Source organism: Camelina sativa, chromosome 11 (genome assembly GCF_030686135.1).
Source record: "Camelina sativa cultivar CO46 ecotype springtype chromosome 11, ASM3068613v1".
Lineage (NCBI taxonomy): Eukaryota > Viridiplantae > Streptophyta > Magnoliopsida > Brassicales > Brassicaceae > Camelina > Camelina sativa.
In genome coordinates, this window is record NC_141890.1 from 50910485 (window position 1) to 50935397 (window position 24913).

General features: G+C 37.6%; 5 protein-coding genes, 2 long non-coding RNA genes and 1 other non-coding gene across 13 annotated transcripts; 2 read left to right on the top strand and 6 right to left on the bottom strand.

Annotated features, from left to right (window-relative positions):
* Positions 1 to 650: 650 nt before the first annotated feature.
* LOC104727355 (succinate dehydrogenase [ubiquinone] flavoprotein subunit 1, mitochondrial) lies at positions 651 to 4710 on the bottom strand. The gene is made up of 15 exons (XM_087471168.1): positions 4296 to 4710; positions 3927 to 4094; positions 3737 to 3824; positions 3488 to 3634; positions 3253 to 3393; positions 2995 to 3080; positions 2814 to 2906; positions 2656 to 2719; positions 2412 to 2555; positions 2093 to 2280; positions 1820 to 1994; positions 1551 to 1721; positions 1383 to 1452; positions 1159 to 1279; positions 651 to 1066 (listed from the first exon to the last, which is right to left on the bottom strand). The coding sequence occupies exons 1-15, from the start codon at positions 4401 to 4403 to the stop codon at positions 926 to 928; spliced, it is 1905 nt and encodes a 634-aa protein (XP_087327294.1). The 5' UTR covers positions 4404 to 4710; the 3' UTR covers positions 651 to 925.
* A 139-nt stretch (positions 4711 to 4849) lies between these two features.
* TRNAE-UUC (transfer RNA glutamic acid (anticodon UUC)) lies at positions 4850 to 4921 on the top strand. Its single transcript has one exon. It is a non-coding gene; the product is annotated as a tRNA-Glu (tRNA).
* Positions 4922 to 5038: 117 nt separating this feature from the next.
* LOC104727356 (chromatin remodeling protein DDM1) lies at positions 5039 to 9321 on the bottom strand. 2 transcript variants are annotated; one of them, XM_087471171.1, is made up of 16 exons: positions 9068 to 9321; positions 8794 to 8872; positions 8353 to 8619; positions 8157 to 8243; positions 7710 to 8056; positions 7439 to 7628; positions 7178 to 7353; positions 7021 to 7090; positions 6771 to 6942; positions 6576 to 6671; positions 6396 to 6490; positions 6203 to 6322; positions 6006 to 6125; positions 5827 to 5925; positions 5622 to 5726; positions 5039 to 5526 (listed from the first exon to the last, which is right to left on the bottom strand). In XM_087471171.1, the coding sequence occupies exons 1-16, from the start codon at positions 9097 to 9099 to the stop codon at positions 5299 to 5301; spliced, it is 2283 nt and encodes a 760-aa protein (XP_087327297.1). In that variant the 5' UTR covers positions 9100 to 9321; the 3' UTR covers positions 5039 to 5298. The 2 variants fall into 2 exon arrangements, with proteins under 2 accessions (XP_087327297.1, XP_087327295.1); XM_087471169.1 differs by having other exon boundaries at positions 6753 to 6942; positions 9068 to 9286.
* Positions 9322 to 9447: 126 nt separating this feature from the next.
* LOC104727357 (U1 small nuclear ribonucleoprotein 70 kDa) lies at positions 9448 to 13167 on the bottom strand. Of its 3 annotated transcripts, none has more exons than XM_087471172.1 (9): positions 12670 to 13167; positions 12290 to 12404; positions 12125 to 12204; positions 11965 to 12040; positions 11802 to 11866; positions 11650 to 11712; positions 10549 to 10630; positions 10262 to 10475; positions 9448 to 10182 (listed from the first exon to the last, which is right to left on the bottom strand). In XM_087471172.1, the coding sequence occupies exons 1-9, from the start codon at positions 12766 to 12768 to the stop codon at positions 9645 to 9647; spliced, it is 1332 nt and encodes a 443-aa protein (XP_087327298.1). In that variant the 5' UTR covers positions 12769 to 13167; the 3' UTR covers positions 9448 to 9644. The 3 variants fall into 3 exon arrangements, with proteins under 3 accessions (XP_087327298.1, XP_087327299.1, XP_087327300.1); XM_087471173.1 differs by having other exon boundaries at positions 10734 to 11712; positions 12670 to 12906; XM_087471174.1 differs by lacking the exons at positions 12125 to 12204; positions 12290 to 12404; positions 12670 to 13167 and having other exon boundaries at positions 10712 to 11712.
* A 120-nt stretch (positions 13168 to 13287) lies between these two features.
* On the bottom strand, positions 13288 to 16016 carry LOC104727358 (uncharacterized). Of its 2 annotated transcripts, none has more exons than XM_087471175.1 (4): positions 15834 to 16016; positions 15141 to 15507; positions 14828 to 15043; positions 13288 to 13667 (listed from the first exon to the last, which is right to left on the bottom strand). In XM_087471175.1, the coding sequence occupies exons 2-4, from the start codon at positions 15393 to 15395 to the stop codon at positions 13578 to 13580; spliced, it is 561 nt and encodes a 186-aa protein (XP_087327301.1). In that variant the 5' UTR covers positions 15396 to 15507; positions 15834 to 16016; the 3' UTR covers positions 13288 to 13577. The 2 variants fall into 2 exon arrangements, with proteins under 2 accessions (XP_087327301.1, XP_010444743.1); XM_010446441.3 differs by lacking the exon at positions 15834 to 16016 and adding an exon at positions 15596 to 15705.
* Positions 16017 to 16632: 616 nt separating this feature from the next.
* LOC147935656 (uncharacterized) lies at positions 16633 to 18189 on the top strand. Of its 2 annotated transcripts, none has more exons than XR_015572872.1 (5): positions 16633 to 16936; positions 17059 to 17274; positions 17362 to 17483; positions 17572 to 17658; positions 17743 to 18189. It is a non-coding gene; the product is annotated as an uncharacterized LOC147935656 (long non-coding RNA). The 2 variants fall into 2 exon arrangements; XR_015572871.1 differs by having other exon boundaries at positions 17138 to 17274.
* A 726-nt stretch (positions 18190 to 18915) lies between these two features.
* Positions 18916 to 20581, bottom strand: LOC104727360 (uncharacterized). The gene is made up of 3 exons (XM_010446442.3): positions 20045 to 20581; positions 19612 to 19953; positions 18916 to 19540 (listed from the first exon to the last, which is right to left on the bottom strand). Exons 1-3 carry the CDS (start codon positions 20330 to 20332, stop codon positions 19058 to 19060), a joined length of 1113 nt encoding a protein of 370 aa, XP_010444744.2. The 5' UTR covers positions 20333 to 20581; the 3' UTR covers positions 18916 to 19057.
* A 1601-nt stretch (positions 20582 to 22182) lies between these two features.
* LOC104727361 (uncharacterized) lies at positions 22183 to 24484 on the bottom strand. Its single transcript, XR_015571089.1, has 4 exons — positions 23838 to 24484; positions 23159 to 23563; positions 22392 to 22591; positions 22183 to 22343 (listed from the first exon to the last, which is right to left on the bottom strand). It is a non-coding gene; the product is annotated as an uncharacterized LOC104727361 (long non-coding RNA).
* Between the last annotated feature and the right edge of the window lie 429 nt (positions 24485 to 24913).

The window sequence follows — 24913 nt, forward strand, 5'->3', positions numbered from 1 at the left end:
ATTTTGCGGTTTGGCGGAAAAAGAGATTTTGCGGTTTTGGCGGGAAAACAAGATTTTGCAAGTTTGGTGGGAAAATGAGTTTTTGCAGTTTTACGGGAAAACGAGATTTAGCGGTTTTAGCGGGAAAACGAGATTTTGCAGTTTTTACGGGAAAACAAATTTTTGCGGTTTTGGCGGGAAAACGAGATTGTGCAGATTTGGCGGGAAAACGAGATTTTGCGGTTTTGGCGGAAAAACGAGATTTGCGAGTTTGGCGGGAAACATAACTTTGCAGTTTTGTCGGGAAAACGTAATTTTGCGGTTTTGGCGGGAAAACAAAATTATGTAGTTTTGGCGGAAAAATGTAATTTTGCGGTTTTGGCGGGAAAACGAGATTTTGTGGTTTTAGAGAAAAATGAGATTTTGCAAATTGGTGGGTGAAGAATTGAAATGTTAGAGTTGTATGTATATAACAATTGAGAAAAAAATATTTTGCAATTATTTAATTAAAATAGGGATATTTTTGATTTTTACAATTTATGGATAACTTTCCCTATCCAAATTCTCTAAAAAATCTCATTTAGAAATTCAATTTTTTTATCCAAATATTGTATCCAGATGAGTTCCTAATTATTACTAAACGAACAACAATAAATATTTGCATCCAGATATTGAGTATGGTTCACCAAGGAATGTGAGCCAAGGCTTAATAATAACAAGTAACAAAGAATGTAACAGTTTAAGGAACTAAAAGCAGGTTCTTTATAAAATCAATTTATTTCATCGTTTCTGGTGTAAAAACGTAAAATCCAGTTCCAGAACACTCCTTTGTGTTCCATCAGCTCATAAATAGCAAACTCCTTTGTCTTCTCCTAATCCCCTTTTCTTGGTTCCTGATTATTATTTTTCCGTCGACAGACAAAATAAAAAGCATGGCCTTGCTCAATCAATAGACACGAGCTTTAGGAGGGAAAGTGTCAATCTCATCGTCGAGAGTGTCCATGTGAACAGGCCTATAATCCAATCTCACTTTCTCATCTTCCCAATATCCCAACGTATGCTTCATCCATTCTCCATCCTCTCTTTTCTGCAATACATTTATTACGTTAATACTATATATTGTGGTTTTATCATTACGGGAAATCAATCAATGTGGAAGGGCAGAGGAAGGAATCAAACCGTGAAATCTTCCCGGGCATGTGCTCCTCTGCTTTCCTTTCTTGCTTCCGCTGAATGCATTGTTATGGATGCGTTTATCAAAAGGTTCTCCAGTTCCAATGTCTCTATCAAATCAGAGTTCCTGCATCCATTCATAGTTTCCAGGATGAACAAAGAGTTAAAAAAAAAAAAAAAGTTTTTCGAATAGTATAATAATCAATCCCATGTAAAGTCTGTCTTTTTACCATATCAAACTCCGATCTTTCACCTGGACGTCCCCAAAACTTTCCCACGCCTTGTCAATCAACTGACAACCTGTGAGTATTTCATGGGAAAATATGGTAAGAAAATGGCGTGCAGTTGCAGGCGAGAGCTTTGAATGAATGTAGAACAAGGTTAGATATTTTTATTACCTTCTTCCAATGTTTCTTGTGTGCGGAAGACAGCTGCGTTGTTCTGCATAACTCTCTGCATGTTCAATCTAATAGTTGAAGTAGGAAGCGAACCGTTTGAGTTTCTCAACCTGTCCAGCCATGCAATAGTCTTCTCACCCGCGTCCTTCTCAAGAGGTTTCTGTTTCTCCCCTGCACCAATCCGCATAAAAGAAAATAACATCAGTCGAGAATTATCTTTTTAAAAAAAAAATAATAATAGCAATCTCGAGACCCTCAAAAAGACTAGCCTGGCTTGCTTATCTCTGCAACTCTATTTGCACAGGCACGACCAAACACGACGATGTCGAGCAGTGAATTTGCACCAAGCCTGTTGGCGCCATGAACAGATGCACAAGCTGCCTCTCCAGCAGCCATTAGCCCAGGAATCACTGCATCAGGATCATCACCTTTGATGGTAACTACCTGCATAATTAAAAGAATTGCTTTAACTGATAGGCTCCTAGTACTTTACTACACCAAAAGTTTAGTGAAGTTTCTCTTAAGACGTTTTCTATTCTTACCTCGCCGTGGTAGTTTGTCGGGATACCACCCATGTTATAATGAACCGTGGGTAAGACTGGAATTGGCTCTTTGGTAACATCAACACCAGCAAAGATGGCAGCGGTCTCAGAGATTCCAGGAAGCCTTTCTTTTAGAACTTCTGGAGGAAGATGATTCAAATGCAGATAGATATGATCCTTATGCGGTCCTGGAAGAAAACAGCAAAAGTTTTTCAGGGTGAAAATCAAACTAGACGTATCACAGATTGAAAGCACGGATAAAGATGTATGAGAGTTCGCTCCGAAAAAGAAAAAAAAAGTAGTTTTCAGTGGAACATACCTACACCACGACCTTCCCTGATTTCCATAGTCATGGATCTGGAGACAACATCTCTTGATGCAAGATCCTTGGCTGTAGGAGCATATCGTTCCATAAAACGTTCACCTTCACTGTTTCTCAGGATACCACCTTCACCTCGAGATCCTGCGATCGTATATAGTGCAAGCACCAAAGATGTAATTGTTAAAAACATTAAATCTTATGTTTGCAGACAAATTCGAGTATGTGAAGAAGAGATACTAACCTTCAGTGATGAGACATCCGGCCCCATATATACCAGTTGGATGGAATTGAACAAACTCCAAGTCCTGCATTTATCAGTCAATAAGATTATTAGTACATACAAATAACAGAACAATACCTCGTACACCATTTTTAATCAAAGCGAAACAGGTGAGAAACCTGGAGTGGAAGACCGGCCCGTGCAACCATGGCATTTCCATCACCTGTGCAAGTATGTGCTGAGGTTGCAGAGAAGTAGGCTCTGCCGTACCCCTGGAAAAACAGCAGCCATTACTCATTAGGTGAGTATATATTTTCACTATTGGGAAAATTTTGTATCATATAAAAACAACTAGCTCACCCCAGTGGCCAAAATTGTTTGTGCAGAGCGGAAACGATGCAATGTTCCATCTTCCATGTTTAGTGCAATTACACCCTGGCAACTGCCTGCATATTAGATAGAAAAATGTTGCATTAACTACAGAGTCACTACCCCTTAAGTCCAAAATTGATCAATAAGAGCTATCAAACCAACCTCATAACCTCATAAAACCATTACCAGACATCCCCCTAACACCAAATAGGCAAATACTAACAGAAGGAACTGTGAGAGACTTACCATCACTAGCCATGAGCAAATCCAAGGCAAAGTATTCAACAAAGAACTGGGTGTTATGCTTCATGGCTTGTCCATAGAGAGTATGCAACAGAGCATGCCCAGTCCGATCCGCAGCACAAGCACAACGATAGGCCTGACCACCTGATGGTAGAATAATAAGAAAGCCAACATGAGAGATCTACTAAAACAAAGTACATAAAGAACATCAACACAAGAAAGGGATCAGACAAATCACCTTTTCCAAAATCAAGACTCTGACCACCAAATGCACGCTGGTAAATTTTCCCCTCTTCAGTACGAGAAAACGGCAGACCATAATTCTCAAGTTCAATAACTGCTTTTGGTGCCTCTCTACACATATACTGGATAGCATCTTGATCACCTACACAAAAGAAAAGAAACTCAGTAATTGCACTCAACAAGTGAACGAGCAAAAGCAATTCACTAAAAGAAAGAAATAGAAAGAAACAAAGAACAAGATTACCTAGCCAGTCACTTCCTTTGACAGTGTCATACATGTGCCATCTCCAGTCATCTTCGGACATATTTCCCAGTGCAGCATTAATACCACCCTTCACAACAGTTTTTTTTCCAAATCATAAAACTCAAATCTCAAAGAAACCAAACTCCATTTAAAATCGAATCATAGACAGAGGATCGTAACAAAACAATACCTGAGCAGCGACAGTATGTGACCTGGTGGGGAATAGCTTAGTAATGCAAGCCGTGTTAAAGCCATGCTCCGATAACCCAATCGCCGCCCTAAGTCCAGCACCACCAGCTCCCACAACAACCGCATCGTAGGTGTGATCCACTATCGTGTAAGAGGATTTCGTATCGGTCTGCTCAATAGGTAACACAAATAAACAAAACCACAAACCGAATCGATCAAAATCAACCAAGGCTCCGATTCTCAGAATTTGCTCGACTACTACTAGTAACGCATTTTAATTTTGATGGCGGACAAAACTATGAATCATGAATTACATAAGATCGAATAGGGAAATTGAAATAAACGGAAGGAGAAGGAAGAGAGATCGTACGGAACCGGTGGAGAAGAATCTGGGAAAGCGAGATCCAGAGACGCCATCAAAGAGTGAAGAGGTCTTTGAAGAAGGAGCTCGAAAGCCACGAGAGACGCAGCGCCACATCTTTGTTGTTGTTGTTGTTGATTCCACAAGCGGATCAGTTTCTTCGATGCAAAGCCGTAAGAAGAAATGAGGAGAGAATACGAATTAGTAGTTTGTTGTTTTGGGCGTAGAAGAGGGAGGTTCCCTTAAAGAGGAGGACGCGAACGGAGTGAGAGATAGCCACCGAGGCGCTTAAAATAAGAAAAATGGAAAACGATGATGACTTCTCTTTAATTCCCTTTCTACCCTTATTCTCACACGGTAATTACGGCTAAGCCGGTTACTTTACTAACTTAAGATTAGCCTTTAGGCTCTTCTTGTGATGGTCAAATTGTCAATAATACCCTCATACATATTTTTGGTGCCCAATTTATTTTTGTCGGCGTCTCGTGTTCAGTTTTGGGACCATTAAAACATAGAAAACAACAAGTATCAAGGAAGTATTAATATGACACTATAACATCAAATCCGATGTCGTCCAGCGGTTAGGATATCTGGCTTTCACCCAGGAGACCCGGGTTCGATTCCCGGCATCGGAGTTTATTTTCAATTTTTTTTTGTTTTTCCTGTCATTGTTGTGTTTATAATAATCACCATGTGTTGAAGAAAGCACAAATCAAAACACAAGATCACATAACTTGCGTAAGAGACAATAATTTTACATAAGCCAATATTGCATTATAACCAAAAAAAAATATTTCTACCCGCAATTGCAAAATTAGAGGGCCAATTTTTTTAGTCATCCTGAAGAGCTAATCACCATTAACTCTAATGTTTCAGGGTTTTAAGTGACTTCATAACTTACAAAAACTTCCGAGCCCCTCTAATGATCGAATCCTTTCAGCCACAAGTAACCGGTAATCTTCCCGGAAAAAAAAAACACACCGAAGTGGTTTTAAGGCATGCCATGATGGTCCTAACTGTTAAGGGAAGAAAGCATTCCTCCTGCAGTACTAGGCAGAACCACTTCCCAACCCGGACCCTTCACTGGAAAAGATTCATCAGCTTGTTTCTCTCCCGGTAAAGTAATCGTCAGGTCACTCCGGTCAAGCAACCTGTCAAGATCCTCCTCGCTTATATCGGTTTGTATCAATTTATCTTCAGCGGTTTCTTCGTCCTTGAGCAACGCCAGTATGTCCTCTTCCTGCGTATTTATTTGGTTCAAGATTTTAATATAAGATCGTTCTTTTATTAAGTAGAATTTAAAAAAGGATTGGGTATCGATATAGAATCTAAAACCTCTAGTGGTGTCGAAGACTTGGCACGTTCTTGATGAAACTGCCCTTTCCCAATAACAACATGTTCCAGCTTAAGCTTACTGTACGCTCGTTTCAGAACCCGGGTCTGTCCAAATGCCATAAACCAATCTCATGAGGCAACAATCTCACTAGTTTGGAGTTAAAGATAGATTTACAATTTTCTATGAACAATAAAAGAGTTTTACCTCTACTGACTGAGCCGTTGCAAGCCTATAAACATGAACAGGTTTTGTCTGCCCAATTCTGTGGCATCTGTCCATGGCTTGCAAGTCCATTTGAGGGTTCTGGAGATCAGACAAAACACAGTTGGAGATAACACGAAAGAGAAAGAATTCCTTCATAGAAAATTAACTGATTTGATTACCCAGTCGCTGTCGTAGAGGATGCATGTATCAGCAGCAGTAAGATTGATTCCGAGTCCTCCGGCTCTGGTACTGAGGAGAAATATTCTACAGCTGCTCTTCTCATCACTGAACTCTTTGATCTGTTTCAAGGTAGAGAGAGAGAGACCTCAGAAAAATGCATATAGCAAAGAAAAAGCAGCATAAGCACAAGAGAAACCTGTCTTCGCCTTTCATCCAGCTTCACACTGCCATCGATTCTGCAAACCTCAAACCCCTTCTCACTAAAGTAGTAATCCATAATGTCCAAAAGTTTCGTCCACTGGGAGAAGATTAGGACCTGGTCACCAGCAAATGGATCAGAGTAGTTCTTAAGGGAAATGGGCTACAAGCAATGGCTTTGTGGAACATACTTTGTGATTTTTGGCAAATAACCGGACGAGCAATCTCTCCAATAAGCGAAATTTCCCACACTGTCCAACAATCTGTTCAACTGGAGGGTAAAGATCTGCAAAGAAATGAAACAATTATACAGATCAGTAAGACAGAAGTTTTTTTTTTCTCAGTGTTTCTTAAGAGGCACATTAACATACATGAACCATCAATTTGTCCCTGGAGAAGGTCAGGATGGTTGCAGTTCTTCCGAAGTTGAATCATCAGGTTGTTAAGCTTTCCTTTCCAGCCTTGACCTAAAGTTTAAGGGACGATAAAAGCAATGCAAAAAATGACATAATCAAACATAAAACATAAAAACAAAGAAGAACCAGTACCACGGATAGTATTCTCACCAATATGTTCTTCCAACGTGCGATTCACGAGATGTTCCTGGAACTTTTTCTGATGATCAGTCATTGTAGCGTACATAATAATCTCCTTCTTCCGTGGAAGCGAGAGCTCAACATCACATTTCATTCTTCGAAGGATGAATGGTCGTAGTATACCATGAAGTTTGGCAACAACCTAGACAAAATTTTACTCAATTGCATGAGACATATACAATCAAAGAAATATAGCAACATTGACCACAACAGTTCTTACTTGAGCTCTTCTTTTCTCTTCTCCTTCTTCCTTGGTTGCTTCATTTCTGTTCTTATCAGAAAAATCAAACCTGTAAAGAATAAATGTCAAAAAGCTGCCAACATCAGAAGACAACGTACTAACTAGGGATAATAATAGAAAAGAACCATGTTTGTACCATGATTCAAATTCATCATGTGATGCAAAGATGTCAGGCAGAATAAAATTCAACAGTGACCAAAGCTCAGACAAATTATTTTGCAGAGGTGTTCCTGTCAGCAGAAGTTTGTTCTCCATCTTCAAGTGATTTAGTTCCCTCAGCAATTTACACTTGTGGTTTTTCAACCTGTGCCCCTATAAGATACAAGAACAAAAATATAATTTAGAAGGATAATTTTCACCTGCAAAGCCTAGAACATTAGCCAATCCAGAAACTTACCTCATCAATCACAACATATTTCCATGGATAGTGCCGCAGATTTTTTTTAGCATCATTCATAGCGACCTCAAATGATGTAATAACTATAGGGAACTTCGGACCAACAGTTTTGGGCATGTGCTTCCTCCTGAGTTCGTCCCTTTGTTTTTTATCTCCATGGTAGATGATTGCATTAATGGAAGGCGTGAACCTGTTAAAAAAGGGGAAGAAAACTTTTAACGAAAACCCCAAAGCCTTGCATCTATACAAACAATAATGGTCAAGAGAGTACCTAGCAATTTCATTGAACCAATTTGAAAGAGTAGACAGAGGAGCAATGACTAGATATGGACCATCCAACCCATTTCCTTTCAGATGTGATAAGAAACCAATCGTTTGAATTGTCTTTCCAAGTCCCATTTGATCAGCTAAGATTCCATTCAAACCATTTTGCCACAAGGATATAAGCCATTTGACACCTTTAAGCTGATAAGACTTTAACTGCCCACCAGTGAGAAGAGGAACTAGTTCACTCTGCTCTTTCATGACTCTTTCTTCTTCAGTCAGATCTGAGTTGGTGGTGTCACCAACTTCTTTATCTCTTGAAATCATAGCAGCAACCGCTCTCTTAGCCTTTCTCTGAATGAAGAAAAAAGCATCCAAGTAAGTTGATTTTCCAAACAAACAGGAACCCAAGAACAAGAATGGTGGATGAAAATTATAAAAAAAAAGAGCCAACATTGTTTATCTGAGAAGCAGCCTTTCTTTTGCGTCCACGACCAGTCTTCTCGGGCTCAGCTTTTTGGGTCTCACCTTCGATACCATTCTAGCAAAAACAAATTTCACCAACAAGTAGTCACATAAGAATAATGAGTCTCGTTCCAAAAGTGAGGAACAAAAAACAAAGGAGAGAAGGAAATAAAGAAGATTTATACATTGGTGATATCCTCCATTTTCTCAAGGAGAAACTCAGAGTAGAGCTGAGTTTGCGTCAAGAGCTCATCGAGTTTAGTAAACTGAGTTTCATTCAAATCAGGAGCATCAGCAGATCCAGCATTGTTGACTTGCTCTTCATCTTTCCGAATTTTGAGCAGCTGCTCTTCCTCACGAGCCATGGCTTCAGAAATAAGAGACGAATCTCCATTTTTGGCTAGAAGTATCTCTTCCTCAACAACAGTAGCAGTTTTCTCCTCACAGTTATCCTTCAAAATCAGATAAAGAGCAACATCAAGTAACAGTGAAAGTAATACCCATTTACAGAAAACTTTCACATTCCTCAAAGACGAAAAGGGGAAAAAAGAGCAAAACAAACTTTTTCTTTCTAAGCTTTTTCCACAGTATTATACCAAAGGGAAATTGTAAAACACAGAACAAACCTCTTCGTTGAGAACAGAAGTGGGTGAATCAGCAGAGGCGTCTTTCTCCGTTTCAACGTCGATGACCATTTCCGGAGCCCTAAGAATCCAAAAATCCAAAATCGAGATATAGAAAATCAACAGCGAGACCAACAAACTAAGGATATAATCCAAATCATGACAAGCAAAATTTCGCAAAGACGGAGCCAAAAAAGAAAAAACCCAAGAACAGCGAGCGGCGTTAAGGACCCATAAAATCGCCGGAGAGAAGGAAACGAAAAGGTGAAAGACTTACGGAGTGAATTTTGCGGAGCGTAGGCTAACCATCGAAGACGAAGGAAGGAAACTCCCTCCGGTAAGAAAAACCCAAACGGCGGGAGAACAGAAACCACAGAAACGAACAGTCTCCGTCGCTTTCGCAGAGCAAATTCAAAAACCGAGACGGTATAATGAAAAGACACACCCCCCCTCCTCTACTCGCTCTCTCTCTCTCTCTCTCTCATATTTACGCCCTATTTTCTCATTTCTTTTTTATTAAAAATTGGGAGTGGCGACCGAGGGGCGGGAAACTTGAATTGACACCTTTACCCCTAAGATTTATTTCCCCCCTATTTACGATTTTTGTTTTATTTATGTGATGATCATCGAAGAACATGAAAAAAAAATTGATGGGAATTTAGGAATAAAAATTTACTAGCTCGTTTTGTAATGTTCTTTTTTTCTTTTGTTATCATCTTTTTAGTGGTCAAAAGTAAATAAAATTGTCACAAGGAAAACAAAACAAGTACAAGTTTTCAACACACAACACAATATTGAGAGACTTTTAGTGTTATCTCTACGGAAGGAAATTATATAACTTCAGCTGGTGATGATCAAAGCAAATACTCACGCGACTTGGATCGCTCTGACCGCTTGTACCCGCGGTCATCATAACGGTATTCATCTTCCTCCACTCGTTCATATCTGTCACCGTACTGATTATAACGGTCAACGTCACCACCTTGCTCCTCCTCACGTTCGTACTGCGCGTAATGGCTTGAACGCTTACGCCCTTCGTAGTACCCATGACCTTCTTCTGACTCCTCACCTCGTCTCTGTTTTGACCCACCCCGCTCATACTCCGCCTCTCGGTCACGGGATCTTCCCCCATCCTCTTCATACTCACCGCTCTCGTAATCTCGATCTCTTTTCCGACTCCGTTCCCGGTCGTGATCTCGAGTACGCTCCCCCCGGCGGTCTCTATCTCCTCGGTCACGCCTGCTCTCTCTTTCTCGTTCCCTGTCTCTGTGGTGCTTGTCCTCTCTATGACTCTCTCTTGGTTTATCACGGGAACGCTCACGAGACCGCTCACGGGGCCGCTCATGAGACTGCTCGCGTTCCCTGTCCTTTACCCTGTCACGAGATTTCTCACTGATATACGCAACATTATCAGCAACAACCAGGTGTGGTCAACAGGAGGAAAGAAACATAAAGAAAGAAGAATTCTTACCGATCTTCACGGGCTCTGGGCTCCTCGGAGTGAGACATTCTTCCTTGCTGTTGTTGTTCCACCTCGCCAGCAATCTTCTCACCAGAAACTCTAGATGTACCAAGTCCACCACCAAGTCTGCGGGGCCGCCAGTTCGGGACTGTTCTACCTCTCTCAACATCAACCAAAACTCTTCTTCCATCAATCTTCCTTCCATCACCTTGCTTATATGCAGCTATAAGAGCCCACAAACTGTATTTTAGTAGGAAAATTCATATATCAGAATAGGGAAAACATTACAAACTTACCTTTCATATCACGTGTATGCAAGTACTCGATGAAGGCATAACCTTTGGGTTTATTGGTTTGCTGATCGGTCACCAACTGAACCTAAGGAGTTGAAAAAGAAAGACATCAGGATATCACAAACTCTAAGAGCACTTGAACCAGCTTTCAGATACGGTGTGTTACAAGTCAAACAAGCACAGGCAACCTTTTTTTCTTAACAGGCTTCCACATCATCACCACATCAAGTATAGGCAGAAAAATGGATTCCGTGGCAGCAAGTTTTACCATTTCTGAAGGGTTTAACGACCCCTTACCAGGGTTTTAAAACTTTTTATGAAATTTAGATATAGATGTATATGTATTATATATACAATGTAGAAATTTACCATATCACCTTCATAGTAGCTGATAATACTTTTGCTAGCCAAAAAAACCAGAAGATAGAGGTTTAGTAGATTTGTTTAAAAATACCAAAAAGAGAGAAGGGTTGGTATACTCCCTATTCTATATACCGATAGTGTTTCAAGATCTTACGTTCACTGCCCAAATCCCAGAATTTCTGCTTCCCGTGTAGGATGAAGTATTTTCACAAGTACCAAAAATGGATATAGGAAGGATTGGAATAAATATTTCTGAGTGGCTTACCAGGATGGATTTCAAGATAAATGTATGTCTCAGAAACTATAGAAACCTGTAAGCCCTCGATAAAAGAAGTATATATCCTCTGAAGGGACGGGACAATAAGTAAAGTTACCTGATCTATACCTGTTCCTATAGTTTCTGACTTGCCCCGAAACATCTTAACCAATCACCACGGAGGAGAGAGGTTTGCGACATTAAACAATATTGACCAGAAAATCGTTTACTAGCTACTTTATTTTAGCATGTTATACGAAAAAGGCCCCATGGCTTTAAGCATAGTAAAGAAGGCAGAGATTCAAGGCAAAACATGGCATATACAGCTCAAACTGGTCTCAAGAGGAAAAATATGTACGCGAAAAATATAGAACCTTGGAGACTTCAGTACGTAATGTCAAACATATTGCAAAGAGAAAATAAGAGCGAGCAGACATCTCACAACTTCTTACCGAACCTGTTAGGGAATGCTCAGAAATACATACCTGCTTAATTGGTCCATAAGCTTCAAACTCTCTTTTAATCTTACTCTCAGAGGTCTCGTAGTTCTGCAAAAACACAATCAGTACATGAAGTCAAGCACCACAAAGCACACCTGTTTATGAAAGTCATTTTAAAAGAAAGCAGCGCTTCTTACAAGTCTTGCAACGAACAAAGTCTTGTAAGGATCTCCAGACGCGTTCGGATCATTATTAGGATCATCTGCAGACAGAATTTCAAAGATGAACCTCAATTCACCAAATTGTAAGTGAATGAAGGCACAAAACAAAGCCTAGATATAACTATAAGAGAGATTCTACATTTCTTGAGCTCCTCTGCAGCCTTTTCAACTCCTTTCTCCAGTCTGGATTTATGAATTCTCTCCCTTTTTTGTGCCTAGTATAACAAATATATAAATAAGACCATATATATGCCACTGAAATTAGAATAACAGAGAGACTGATTGAGGGTGAAACATACAGGTGTTTCAACTTCCGGCTTAGGTGGAGCATACTCTGGATCTCCAGGTTCAGCAAAGTGACTCACAAATTGAGCCATGCCTAAAAAAAAAAAAAAAAAAAAAAAAAATCACTTCCATAGCCAATTATAAGTAGAGTTAAATAGACAAAGAAACTAAATATAAACCTGTATAAGGAGGGCATTTTCTTTTCTCCGGTGGTGGCTGGAACTCCAATGGCGGTCGTGGCTCAAAAAGCTTCAAGAGTGTGGGTGTTAAGCCGGTTGGGTGGCTCTGACCCATCTGCGAATAAGCAAGAGATCATATTAACTTCCCAACAAGATGGTATTAATTCCAAACTCTTAATAAACCCTAATTTGAAACTAGTGAGCATAATTCAGAAGCGATCTAGATCACTAGCATCGGAATCACAGTAGATACAGGTTCAAGCAAACAGTCTCGTATATTAATAAATCACGCATTGAAAGACTTTGATTATTCCGTCGACAAACTCTATGATAACAACCAATATCGCAAAATTACAACAAAAAAAAATTGAGAGACCAACCAGTTTGAGCTGAAGAACATTAGATCGGTTCTGAGCCTTAGTGCGGGCCTGAACGGCGGCGTTTTGGTTACGCATGAATGGATCGTTCAAGTCCCCCATGGCGTAGAACTATCTCGGAGCTTCTCTAGGGTTTTTCTCCGGGAGGAAGATGGAGAGATGAGGTTCGCAGGGGATATCAATCAAAATAAATTTAATGTGTCGGGAAATTCTATTTAAATTACTTTTTTTGAGATCTATGGCTAAGCAAAAATTACGATTTATATTTATATGAGAAAAAAAAAAAAAGAGCTGCTTTTATACCGTTTTAAGTTTATTTTTTTATTCAAGTTTACATATTACAATTATTATTTAGGATAATGGCCACGGGATAAGGTAAATAATTTTTAGTGGGTAGGGTAAATAAATCATAGCTAGTTTAACTTCATTAAACTTCATGTGATAAAAATAAATATCACGTAAACTCAATTTATAAATTAATCTCTAAAAATCAATTCGCTCGTTTGAGCTGATCTTTTGTTGACAAAAAAAAAAAAAAAAATCAATTAATAATTCTTCTCTTTCACCAAAAGCAAACTCTAGAAAATTTAAAACTAAAATATTCATTGATAGGTACACTAATTTATGGGCTAACTATATATGAAACATTTCATTAAACCAAAAAAAAAAAAAGACATTACCATTCAGAGCCAAAATAAGCTGTGGAGAAGAAACTTCCTCAAAAAATTTGTTTATAGAGATGATAGTGAAATGATTCATGCCCCTAGTGGAAGAAAAAATAACACTAATGATGGACATATTTTTTTAGGGATGATGAGTTTGGTTGATCTTTCTGACATTAAGTATATGTATGGTCACGCCACGCCAGCCGACTACACTACCTTTGGTAAAAAACTTGAGAAGCTCCGTTGCTATTTCAATCGTCGGCTGCTTGGTTTTAATATTTGGGTCGCTCTTCCTTTGTCGGCAAGTTTTAGAGTCTTTGTCAATTCTCGTACATTCTGCAAAGTGAAAGTAGACAAAACTGATTACATATATCAACAAACTAACATAATACAGGTTAACCATGTAAACAATGTTTCGTTACCATCTACAACAGACAAAGAAACTCAAGGTTTCCAAATAGCCAAATTCTTTCTATATCTTGCCTTATTAAGGGAATCGATGGATCAATACTTATTTATAACTCTCCTAACCATTAATGCAGCATTGTAAAGTATCAGGTTGAGAAGATCAATTCTTTACGATTGATTGGGCAGATCAACCGCATGAAGTGGGTTGTAAAAACCAGAATAATGCACTAATAAGAGATTGTTACTGTCATCTAACATGTCACATGGAGGAAAGAAACAGAGTACACAAGCATTTATAACTATCTCTACCTTATGTGGCTTAGTGTGGAATTTAAAGCAGACAGAGAAACCATAGTCTCTCCCAATTTAGTTGCAAACAGACAATCGTCACTTTGTAGTTATGCAGATATCTTTCAATGGCAAAATCTAGAGTGTAGAACCAAGAAACGAACAAGCTTTCATATTAATACACTACTGGCACACTAACCCTCCAAAAAGGGATCAACATCCATATTAAGTTGATTAGAATTATGGGATAATATGTATACAAGACTTGGACCATTATTAAGAGGGAGGGACATGTTCTACTTCCCTAATTGCCTGATCCAGAAACTAAAGTTGTTTGGCCGGTGTACGATAAAAGAGCTGTCAAGAAGATGACACCAAACTACTAACACCTATGCATAATAGTAACCTATAATCCAGAATGGTTGGCTTCTCAAGACTAGTTCTTCTACCTTAAGATTTCAGCTATTACGCAGATCTGATCTCTATTTTTTTGTTCTCATTTCAATGTTCCAAAGCTAATTGAAGGTATAATACCAAAGCTAACGACAATGAGCTAAAGTTCTACCTTAAGATTTCAGCGGTACACAGATATGATCTATATTTTTTTAGTTCTCATCTCAATGTTCCAAAGCTAATGAATGTATGTATAAACCAAAGCTAATGACAATGGGCTAAGCAAACTCAAAGCATAATATGTAAAAAGCGCACAAAGAGAGCAGCAATGTGAAGTCTTAAAAGGCATATATATATATATCTATAGAGAGAGAGAGGTCAGAGTGAGTAGTGAGATCCTCAAGTACCGTAGAATGAACGGGAGGCGGATCTATGACGACGGAGCGAATAGACATCCTAGCGATCTCGGAAATAGCAGCTTCAACGACATCAGGAACATCACTGGTAAGCTCCTCGTAAGCAGCCTCGAACGCCTCTTGCCAGAACCTAGGTAACCTGATACGGCGGCCATTGTTATACACATCCCACATGTGCTTCACCACTTTCTCCCTCTCCTCCATTTCCTAATCTCAGCTCTCACACAATTAATTCTCAAAATCAAATCACAGAAAAGGAGAGATCACAAAGAAGAAGAAGAAGAAGAAGAAGAAGAAGACTCACAAGAACATCGAGATCCTCGTGGATCGGGAAGACAAGATCGTCGGTGAAATGGTTAATGTTACCGGCAGACCAACGGAGGTTGACGGTGCCGGTGAGCATAGACCAGAAAGCGAGTAAGAGAATCGCAGCCAAGGCCCAAAACTTGTATCGGCCTTTGGAGAAGAGAGCGGAATAACCACTGGTTTCCTTCTTAGCCGCCGCGGCGGAAGAAGAAGAAGAAGTGCTCAATGGTAAGGAGGAGTCTCCATCCTTCATTGAAACGAATCGGAGCCTTGGAGGAGGAGGAGGAGGAGGAGGAGGAGGAGAGAGTGTTGAATTGATTGAATCTGTTTTGTGTAAAGTGGAGCGTGTCGGTTCCGAATCAAATCTGGAGAAAACAATAAAAAAAATTATTCTTTTGCTTTTTAGTTTTTATACAAAAAAAAAAAAAAAAAAAAAAATCTAATTTGGAAGACCATTCATTATAACCGGATATTTGTATGACTACACTATCTCATTGATTACACTACTAATGATGAGCCTTCACAACATATCTGCCTTTTGCAGAATGGACTTCTTGCAGTTCCTAGTTCAAAGGAAAAGACGAGGGAAACGGAGTAAAAAGGTAAAAACTTCAAATTAATTGTCTTGTGGTTGGTATGTGATCGCAGGACAAAAGACTCTATCGTTAGAACTTAGATGAACAAGACACACCTTTCTTACTGTAGTGTAGATGTTTGGCCATCAGAAGCCATGAGGTGTTATGGTATAATTGACCAATGCCATGGCAGGTGGTGTGAGTGAAAAAATGAATCAAAATCAACTATTAGTTACAAGTAGTTGTAGTTGTGACACCGTTTATTAAAAGAAGAAGATAGACCTCTCACTGTAGTGTACAGGTTTGGCCATCAGGAGCCAGGAGGTGTTAAAGAGGGAAAACATTATTGGGCTTAATTTTGGGCCTATTTGTGGCCCAATCGTTATTAATTTAACATGGGAAGGGTTTCGAGTCGGGTCAGGTCCTTAAACGGATCCTAAATAGTAAAAACTAACACCATGAACATCGGTCGTATCTCACAGAAATTCTCATCAATTAAATATTAATAAATAATAGAAAAGGAGGAGAGAGAAGGAAAAAATGGGAGAAACGATTCCAGTTTGAGAAATCTTGAGAAACGTTTCTCAACAGCTGGCAAATTATTAATGGCCAAATTTGTTTTTATAATTTAATTTTTAAATAAATAATAATATTATATTAAAACTATTATCTTTTATCCTATAAATCACAAGTCACATGTCCATTAAAATTGTGCCACATCATATATTTTGAAATAAAATTAATTAAAAAATAGATCGTGGGATAAATAATTTTGTTAAAAAAATATTAAAACGTAGCAGTGATTATTGGCTTATTGAATTTTTGGGTCAAATAAAAATATATGAAGCCCATCAAACATAATTGGAATAAGCCTAAGTCCATCAAACATATTTGGAATAACCCTAAGTCCACTTTGATTTTATGTCGTTCACCTTCCTCTTCCTCTCCTCTGTTTCACGAAAGCAGAACTGACAAAAGCAACTGAAAAACATTCCTAATTTCACTCTCCCACTAACAGATCCACGTTCAAGGTAGTTACAACAATTTCCATCTTCTATATAAATGTTCTTTAACATCCTACTTTAACATTCTCTAAAGGCAGAAAAAGACACCTCAAAACCTCTTTTATAATCATAAAATTATGCCCCAATCTTCCCTTCCAAAACCTCTTTCAACTTCACAAAGCTAAATTTCTTTTAAAACAACAATTCTGACGGAGGTAAGTTCTTTATCTTTTGCTCATATCCATTACTTTTTTCTTCTATGCATATTAATTCTGATTTCTATTGTTCATATCCTCTCGATTTTACTCATCTCTCTAATCTAAATTCTTTAAAAAAGAGAATGGGAGATCAGAAAGCCAAAGACCAGGTTCTCTAATCTAAATTCTCTAATCTAAACAAAGGGATGTGTCCCTCAGGAAGCCAAAGACCAGGTTCCTCGACAAACCGTCAAACACCCATGAGGCAACGGGTAGTAGAATAGAGAAAAGTTTTCCGTTACATCGCCACATCCCGAATGATACCAAAACAATCAGTGCCTAACTCGAAACATCAGGTACCATGATCATGATCATGATCTTTCACATCTTTCTCTTATGTATTTTCTCTAGCAGGGCACTAATTTTTCAAGTAATATGTACAGATGATGAGTAAACCAGCGCCCAAGAGACCTCCCTCGGGCGTTATAGATCATGATGCTGAAGAAGAAGAGGCTGCAATAAGGTCAGAGGATGAAGAAGCGTTCAACATGCTTAGACAGTTGTTGTAAGTACTGCTCTTCCTACTTTCAAAAATCAAAATCCATTACTAAATGTCTCCTGATACTTATATGGGTTTTGTGTTTCCATTTCAGACCCAGCAAGCGTTTTTCTCGGTACGAAGATGATGACATAAACATGGAAGTAGGGTTTGAAGATATCCAAAAAGAAGAGAGACGAAGGTACATGAGTATTCTGATCTTCATGTATTTGTTTGTTTGATATTCCTTAACGATTCATGTGGAAATGTTTAAATGTACTGCAAGAATCGCAAGGGAGGAAGATAATATCATGAAAGAGAACTTCAACTCTTAGAGGAAGAAGAAAGGAGAGAAAGACTAAGAAAGAATCGAAAGCTGAGTTGTTAACAAAAATAAGTTAGAAGAATCCTTTGCCCTTTAGTCTTCTTTTAGGACTTCAGATTTTTTTTTTTTTTTTTTTTTACTGTTCTCATTTAATTTCTTTGGCCGCTTGAGGCAGAAAAGAGTTTTAATTGAATCTCTGAATTGAATCCTCCTATTCAATTGAATTTCTGAATGTAATCTCTACCCAAGCCTTATTCAATTGAATCTCTGGATTTTGCAAAGAAGTAAAAGGCAAGTAAAATTTGCCCAGGAAGAGAGCAACTAAAATTCTTTTATTTGTTAAGAGCAGTGTTTGTGTTTGTGAGAAGATAAACAAAAAAAAAATCAATTAATGTATGTACTTATAATTCGTGTAGTATTGTATAGTTGTTTATTTTCTATTAAAATCACACGAATCTTATTCTATCTATTTTATATAGTATTAATAAAAGTAAATATATATATATATATATTTAGAAATTAAAATAATATGAGCTTATGTGTGTGTTGTTGCCCACTAAAAAAGGATGATGGAAAATTGGAAGGCTAAGCATATTAGTTGTTGGGTCCTTTCTTTTCTTATTTGTCTCAACGATATTGCCAAATTTAATTTTCTCATTTTAACTTGCATGAAAAACAGATTTATTTAACCCTTTATTTAATATATATATATATTATAAAGAGTATTTTTAACTTTTTCAATTTTGAGTTGATTATAAGCCTAAAGTTATAAATCAAAACTACATTTACTTTTAACATAAAAGTTTGCTAATATTCAACCAATAAATTATATTGTAAACAATTTTAAAAAATATTACTTATTACAAATTAATACGTAGTTATATATTATTTGATCACAAATAATAATTTGTGCGTATGGACGGGACAACTGCTAGTAATAATATATATTGAGAGACTTTCATAGATTCTACCGATGCATATGCCCTAAACACCACCGATTTTGAGAGTTTTTCACTCTCTTTTAAGACGTCAGTTGCTCATTCATTGTTTTTGGTTTTTTACTTCTTTTTTTAAATTAATCAGATAACAACAACAACAAAAGTTTACATATCAGATAATTAAAAGTATATACTATTAAAGAAAAAAATAAAAATCTTGTTTTTTTATTATTATTATATGATAGATGATGATAGATCAGATGTATCAATTGCACCTAGTGAGTTTGATTGATGATATATCTAAAACTAACAAAAATAAGTTTAGTGAGAACTTAAAATCATTTCCCGATCTGCAAATTGGCCGGAGGAAGAAAATGATCAACCGAGAGACCCCAGACATTAAAATCAACCTCTTCGATCCTCCACTTCTCCGTCATCTGTCTCCGATGGTTCGCCGACGCTTCACCGTACCGGAAAACCGTAACCGACGTTTTCCCGCCGTGAGCGATGTTCACATTGTCGACGTAACGGTAATCATCCATGACAGACTCAGCACTAGTCTCCCAGAAAACGTCGTCGTCTTCCTTCGTCCTCATTCTCAGAAGTCGCGAATCCTCGAACTGAATCAGAAGTCCCGATCTTTGACTGAAATAACCCCAAATCGTGTGATGAATGATCTCAAAACTCGGACCGCTTTGAGCCTCTCGAACCGCCGGACTCGTCTCCAGTTTCAAGATAAAGCAATCCTCACCGTTTATTATCTTCTCTCCGATGCACGTCGCGTCAAGAAACAGATTCGCCGTCGAACGCGGATCTAACCCCTAGTAACAATACCGGTTCAACGAGAACCGGAGATTAAATCCAAAAAATTTAAGAAAACCGGAATATGTACCTGTAAAAACCGGCGGAGAGGTCTTGGCGGTCCGGTAGAAGCCGGGGTTTGCTGGTTAGAGGAATGTCGCCACGAAAGCCGACCGTTGCTTCCGCATATGACTTTACAACCGGAGACGACGAGCTCCAAACACCAAAGATCTGGATCTTTTTGCCACAGAACGAAACCACCCATCTCGTCGTTGCACTTTAGATTAACGCCGGAATCTTCTCCTTGGTGAAACTCCGACGCCGTCATCTTCACTTGTCCCGTGACGCACATGCTGTTCACGGCGTTTAACGCCGCTGGTCCTCCCGTTGCTGCTATGTACTGCTGTACTATGTATTTCGCCGTTGAAGCTTGCTAGCAGCACATAAAGGATACATTACATAAACAGAGGAATCTAGTTTTTTTTTTTTATGTAAGAAAGATTGTGTATTGAAATTATACGTACAATGGAGCAATCTTTGACAGGCTTATGAACAGAGTGACCGACTTGAACCTGAAGAGGTATAAGAGGGGAGCCAACGAGGTAGAGAAGGAACCGAAGCTCGTTGATACGAGCGGCGATTAAGGGTTGCGACCATTTATCAGAGGTTTGAGCTTTCATCCACGTCATCATATTCTGCCACCTCAACGCAACGTTGTTGCCCATGCCGGAAAACATCTCCTCCGGTATCGGAACTTCCAACACCGTCTCCAAACCATCGTCTTTGTCTATGTTCGGACACAGCTTCCTCATACACTTCCCACTACTCCTTCTCTTCTTCCTGTTCCTCTGTTTCTCCTTTGTTTTATTGGTGATCGATTGTATGAAACCCACAAATGGTTCGAAGATTGTCAGCACGACTGTGATTCATGAAACCTCTTCCTATTTTTTTTTCCTTTTTTCTTTTTCTTTTTTTTTTTTTCTTTTTTTCTTTTTTTTTTTATTTTGTTGTTTTTGTTTGCCAATTTGGCCGTGATTCCAAAACTTGTTTCGTCCTCGTTTAATTGTTTTTTTAAGGTCTTCTAATTTATATTTGTGGCTCTCCTTTGCTTTAGGCTATTTTAATTGGAATTTTAGTTTCTGACTCTTTAAGTTACTCTCTAAGTTTTTGAGTTCTTGACAACAATTAATATATTATATATAGGACGTTCAAGTACGTTGCAACTTATAATAAACAAGTAACAAGATGCGATAATACTACTGATATGGGATAATATATATCGCGATATAAAGCAACTTCCGAAGAATGTAAAAGATATACTAGTAACTTACTCACTTATCTAATGCACATATTGTAATTTGCACAGAAAGTCTAATGCACATGCTCTTCTTCCGTTGTTTGAAATGGAAATTTTCATATTTATTAGACTAATTTGCGTGGTCTTGGGTTGCCCTCTTCTTTAGGATTCGTTTCATAAATTAAAATATTGGTCTTTATATAAAAATCAAGCATTTCACCATTTTCGTATTTAAAATCGATTTAGTTTGGCCTTTTTGATTGCCCTTTTCTCTAGGATTCGCAATTTCGCATGATAAAATAACAACATTATTCTCATAACAAATATTCATTTGTTTCCTACATTTGTGTGAAACCACAAGCTATTCAGGTGTGCATTTTTAGACAAACAATTTGAACCATTTATTTCCGTAGATAAAACTTATACTGTAGTAGTATACGAAAACAAAACATAATAAAGTGTGATAAATGAACATAACTCCCATGGGGACTACTCATTAAAAACCATAGTCAGCCTTGTCTTTTTCAATAATGGGTCCAACCCAAATATCACACGCAATAGCAATTTGGAAAAAGAACGTAAAAACAGAAGAATAATAATTACATACATACAAAAATCTTAAATTTTAACATGCATAAACTGAATGAAAGCCCTTAAAATATTGTTGGACTCAGGTTGGAAAATACAAAAATAATTCGGCCCAAAAAAGATCATTACGTTGAACTTGGATGATTACTACACTTTATATTTAAAATAACAAGATCTTCTTTATGTTGTTGTTCGGATTTGAATAATGCCCATTTCATCTTTCATGGATTAGCGTATTCAAATGTGTACGGATAAAGTGAGTCAAAGTATTTAGTTGTAACTAATATACGTATTAGGATCATTTAAACAACAAATACAAGGGGAACTAAAGAAAAAGAAAAAATGATAAATTCGATTAACACTTTAGATTATTGGATACTAGTGGTTGGAACTGTTATTTGGACCATATGTTAAGGGAATTTGTATGCTGGCAGAATAGTGTTGTTTTATGGAGGGAGGGCCCAAATGTCAGCCTAGAAATAATTCTTACCTTTGAAACTAACAAGCAAAAAAAAAAAGAGGCATTACAAAAGGGACCCAAATGAATTAATATACATATACTTTTGTAAAAGTCAAATGCTAGTTTTAATGGACATTTTTGTATAAGAGGAAGCTTATTTACAATTTTGAATTCAATCTCCATCTCAAGTCTTAAGAGCATCACCATTGGTTGCACTTAAGCAAAGTTGCTAAAAACATTAATTTTGAATAAAAGTGAATAAAAGTGAAGTTAACAAACTTCTTAAGAAACTTTCTATTTTTATGGTCCATTTGTAGTATCTGAAATTATGGTCTTTAATTTAAATTTATTATTTTGGAAATTATAATAGTATAATAAATTCAAGAAGTGATAACATAATCTACAACTTCAAGAAGTGTTTGCCTTTTGATCTCTTTCTCTTTGAGGTTTTTGGTTGCCTCCACGGCAAAATCAAACACTACACAACAAAGTCTAAGCTTCTTAAGAAACACATCAAAAGAAACACAATCAGTGTTATCTCTGTTGATGATTATCTGTGACTCAAAGCTTCATCACCTCCTCCTTGATTATTGTTGTTATTTGGAGTTTGGGATTCACCATTATCCCAAAACTTGGTAGAAGGTTTCTTTGGAAGCTTCCCAAGTATCTGCTTAAACATCTTCGATCTATTTAGTCAACTTCTTCCTCAGATCGGATTCTTTAGCTCTACAAAAGCAAAAAAAAAATATACCTCAGAAACTCAAAATCCGAATTGAAAAAAGATATTGAACTACTCCTAAGATGATCTCACCACGCATAAGAACAACTCTTGTGAACATAATAATCTTGAGCTTATTACTAGATCTCAGAGATTATGAATCATCCATCCAGACAAAGCAAAAAAGACGAAAAGCAGACAAAACCATGACCCAGAAGCAAATAAAGGTTGTTAGTACATATCATGAATCGTCGTTTCTGGACCTAGAAAGCAAAGATCTAGACTTGATGAATCATGGAAAGAAAAAGAAAAAAAGCAAACTTGGGTTTGACCCAAGTAATCTAAACAATCGAACTACAAAGACAGAATAAGAAGAAGAAAGAGTTTAGCTTTTCATAGCTATTGCTCCGGTTCATCTCATATACACACAACATCAGATTCAAACCTCAATTCTACATTCTACTTTCAGAGTTACAACCTAAACCATTTACACACCAAACTCAAAACTTTTGATTCAAAAGTCATCACATATGCTACAAGATGAAAACGCTATTTGTAACAGGAAGAGGCCTTACCAACGATGGAGCCAAGTGACAGTGAAGAGTCCTGAACAGACTGTGTAGCCTTTTGCGTCACTTCCTCGGTCGTACCAGCGAGCCAAGAAGTAACAGCTCCACTCAGCTTCTCCACCATCCCTCCTTCGCCTTCATCCGCATAAGATTTGCCGTGTTTCATAGCTGCTTCCAAGCTCGGATCCTTAAATCCTCCTAGCCTTTTCTCCACCTCCTCCGATTGTGTCACTATCCCCTTCTTCGCCGGCCCGTTTCTCCTCCGCCAAGATGAAGCTTTTCAGCGACCACCTTCGACAAAACCTTATCTTCCTCTCCCATACTCAGTTTCTCCGTCAGATATTCTTTAGCCGACACGCCCTTGTCTTGTCCCGTCTCTGTACCACCGGTTCCCGGACTCAACATTCATATCTGCATAAATAATATGTTACAGAGAAATCTGAGAGATCGTAATCAGATCCGGAGAAGGATCAAAACAAAGAATAAACAAACAATTTCCAATCGACTAAACAATTCCCAATCGACTAAACAATTTCCAATTCCCAATTAGCAATTCCTAATCTTAACCAAATAGATCAAAACAAAGAATAAACAAACAATAGAGAGATCACTTTCAAAGATCTATTTTTTTTTTCAAATCAAACGTTGATTGACAACAGAGAGAAGTGTAGAAATTGGATCATACCTCACTAAGATTAGACTACTGCTTGGGTTTCCCGAATCGTTGATGGATGTATGACGAGTTTCTTTCTCAATCAAGATGAAGGCCTCTTCCTCGATGACGGAAAGAGAAAAGATAGGGATAAAAATAAACAAACGCCAAAAGCACCGTTTTTTTTTTTTCTCCTAAAATTTTATTCAGAAGCTATTAGCTAAGCATGGTTTCTAAAATGTCTAAGCTAAAGATCGATTGTTAGTTAATTAGAATTTCTGATTTATTTTTTTAGCTTTTTAAGCTAACAATTTTGCTTAAATGCAACTAATGGAAATGCTGTAAGACATATACTAACATCAGCCACCTTTAAGACAAAGCTAAAATCTCCTAAATACCATATATAGCTTAGTCTGATAGTATAGGTAAAAAAAAAAGAACATATTAAAGGGGAGAGTGGCGGTGTAACTGTTACTAGCTGGTTAGTGTAACATTCATACACATGTCGTCGTCACAGTTAATCCAACGGATGGAAATCACATAATATAAAAAACGTGTCAGCATCTGAACATCTCAAAATGCCTACAAGGTATGTAATAAACGTTAAAACAAAAGCTGAACGAATAATACCCAAAAAAAAAAAAAAAAGAGGTCAAAGTCAATAAAATCAGACGAACATTGCATTAAATTTGTGTTTATACAGACAATTTATATACTAGTTTCGTTAACCAGATAAGAGAAGAAAGCAAAACGCGATTTGCGAACGTATCGCTACACGACAAAAAAACTCCACAGTGAAATTGTTATTCGTTCAACAACTTAGGCCATCATTAATAGGAGAACACCAAGGGTGTTCTTAGCTCAAAAAAATTATAAAAATAATGAATAGTAGTTTAGAACACTTTTTTTAGTTCTTGATGTAGAACTGATCTAAGCCCAGTTCTTATTTGACGTGGCTTCATATGATTGAACGAGATTTTTTGGAAAAAAAGAAAATATTTCATTTATATAAGTAAGCAATTTAAATGTAATTTATAAGTTTTTATAATTGTAATATGTTTAAGAATATTATATTAATTTATAAGTATATAATTGCTTTTATATAAGTA

What these genes read in the sequence shown, in the direction of transcription:
- LOC104727360 (XM_010446442.3), bottom strand. Translation starts at nt 20,332, where the DNA reads ATGAGGAAGCTGTGTCCGAACATAGACAAAGACGATGGTTTGGAGACG. An exon ending in CTGTCAAAGATTGCTCCATT is followed by an intron (nt 19,954 to 20,044) that starts GTACGTATAATT and finishes ATGTGCTGCTAG; the next exon opens with CAAGCTTCAACGGCGAAATA. An exon ending in CTCTCCGCCGGTTTTTACAG is followed by an intron (nt 19,541 to 19,611) that starts GTACATATTCCG and finishes TATTGTTACTAG; the next exon opens with GGGTTAGATCCGCGTTCGAC.
- LOC104727356 (XM_087471169.1), bottom strand. Translation starts at nt 9,099, where the DNA reads ATGGTTAGCCTACGCTCCGCAAAATTCACTCC. An exon ending in TATTTGCCAAAAATCACAAA is followed by an intron (nt 6,323 to 6,395) that starts GTATGTTCCACA and finishes GCTGGTGACCAG; the next exon opens with GTCCTAATCTTCTCCCAGTG. An exon ending in TGGATGAAAGGCGAAGACAG is followed by an intron (nt 6,126 to 6,202) that starts GTTTCTCTTGTG and finishes ACCTTGAAACAG; the next exon opens with ATCAAAGAGTTCAGTGATGA.
- LOC104727355 (XM_087471168.1), bottom strand. Translation starts at nt 4,403, where the DNA reads ATGTGGCGCTGCGTCTCTCGTGGCTTTCGAGCTCCTTCTTCAAAGACC. An exon ending in CAGGGAAGGTCGTGGTGTAG is followed by an intron (nt 2,281 to 2,411) that starts GTATGTTCCACT and finishes GTTTTCTTCCAG; the next exon opens with GACCGCATAAGGATCATATC. An exon ending in AAAGATCGGAGTTTGATATG is followed by an intron (nt 1,280 to 1,382) that starts GTAAAAAGACAG and finishes GAATGGATGCAG; the next exon opens with GAACTCTGATTTGATAGAGA.
- LOC104727357 (XM_087471172.1), bottom strand. Translation starts at nt 12,768, where the DNA reads ATGGGGGACTTGAACGATCCATTCATGCGTAACCAAAACGCCGCCGTT. An exon ending in TGCAGAGGAGCTCAAGAAAT is followed by an intron (nt 11,867 to 11,964) that starts GTAGAATCTCTC and finishes TTCTGTCTGCAG; the next exon opens with ATGATCCTAATAATGATCCG. An exon ending in CCCAGAGCCCGTGAAGATCG is followed by an intron (nt 10,183 to 10,261) that starts GTAAGAATTCTT and finishes TGCGTATATCAG; the next exon opens with TGAGAAATCTCGTGACAGGG.
- LOC104727358 (XM_087471175.1), bottom strand. Translation starts at nt 15,395, where the DNA reads ATGAAGGATGGAGACTCCTCCTTACCATTGAGCACTTCTTCTTCTTCT. An exon ending in ACGAGGATCTCGATGTTCTT is followed by an intron (nt 15,044 to 15,140) that starts GTGAGTCTTCTT and finishes AGCTGAGATTAG; the next exon opens with GAAATGGAGGAGAGGGAGAA. An exon ending in CGCCTCCCGTTCATTCTACG is followed by an intron (nt 13,668 to 14,827) that starts GTACTTGAGGAT and finishes TTCACTTTGCAG; the next exon opens with AATGTACGAGAATTGACAAA.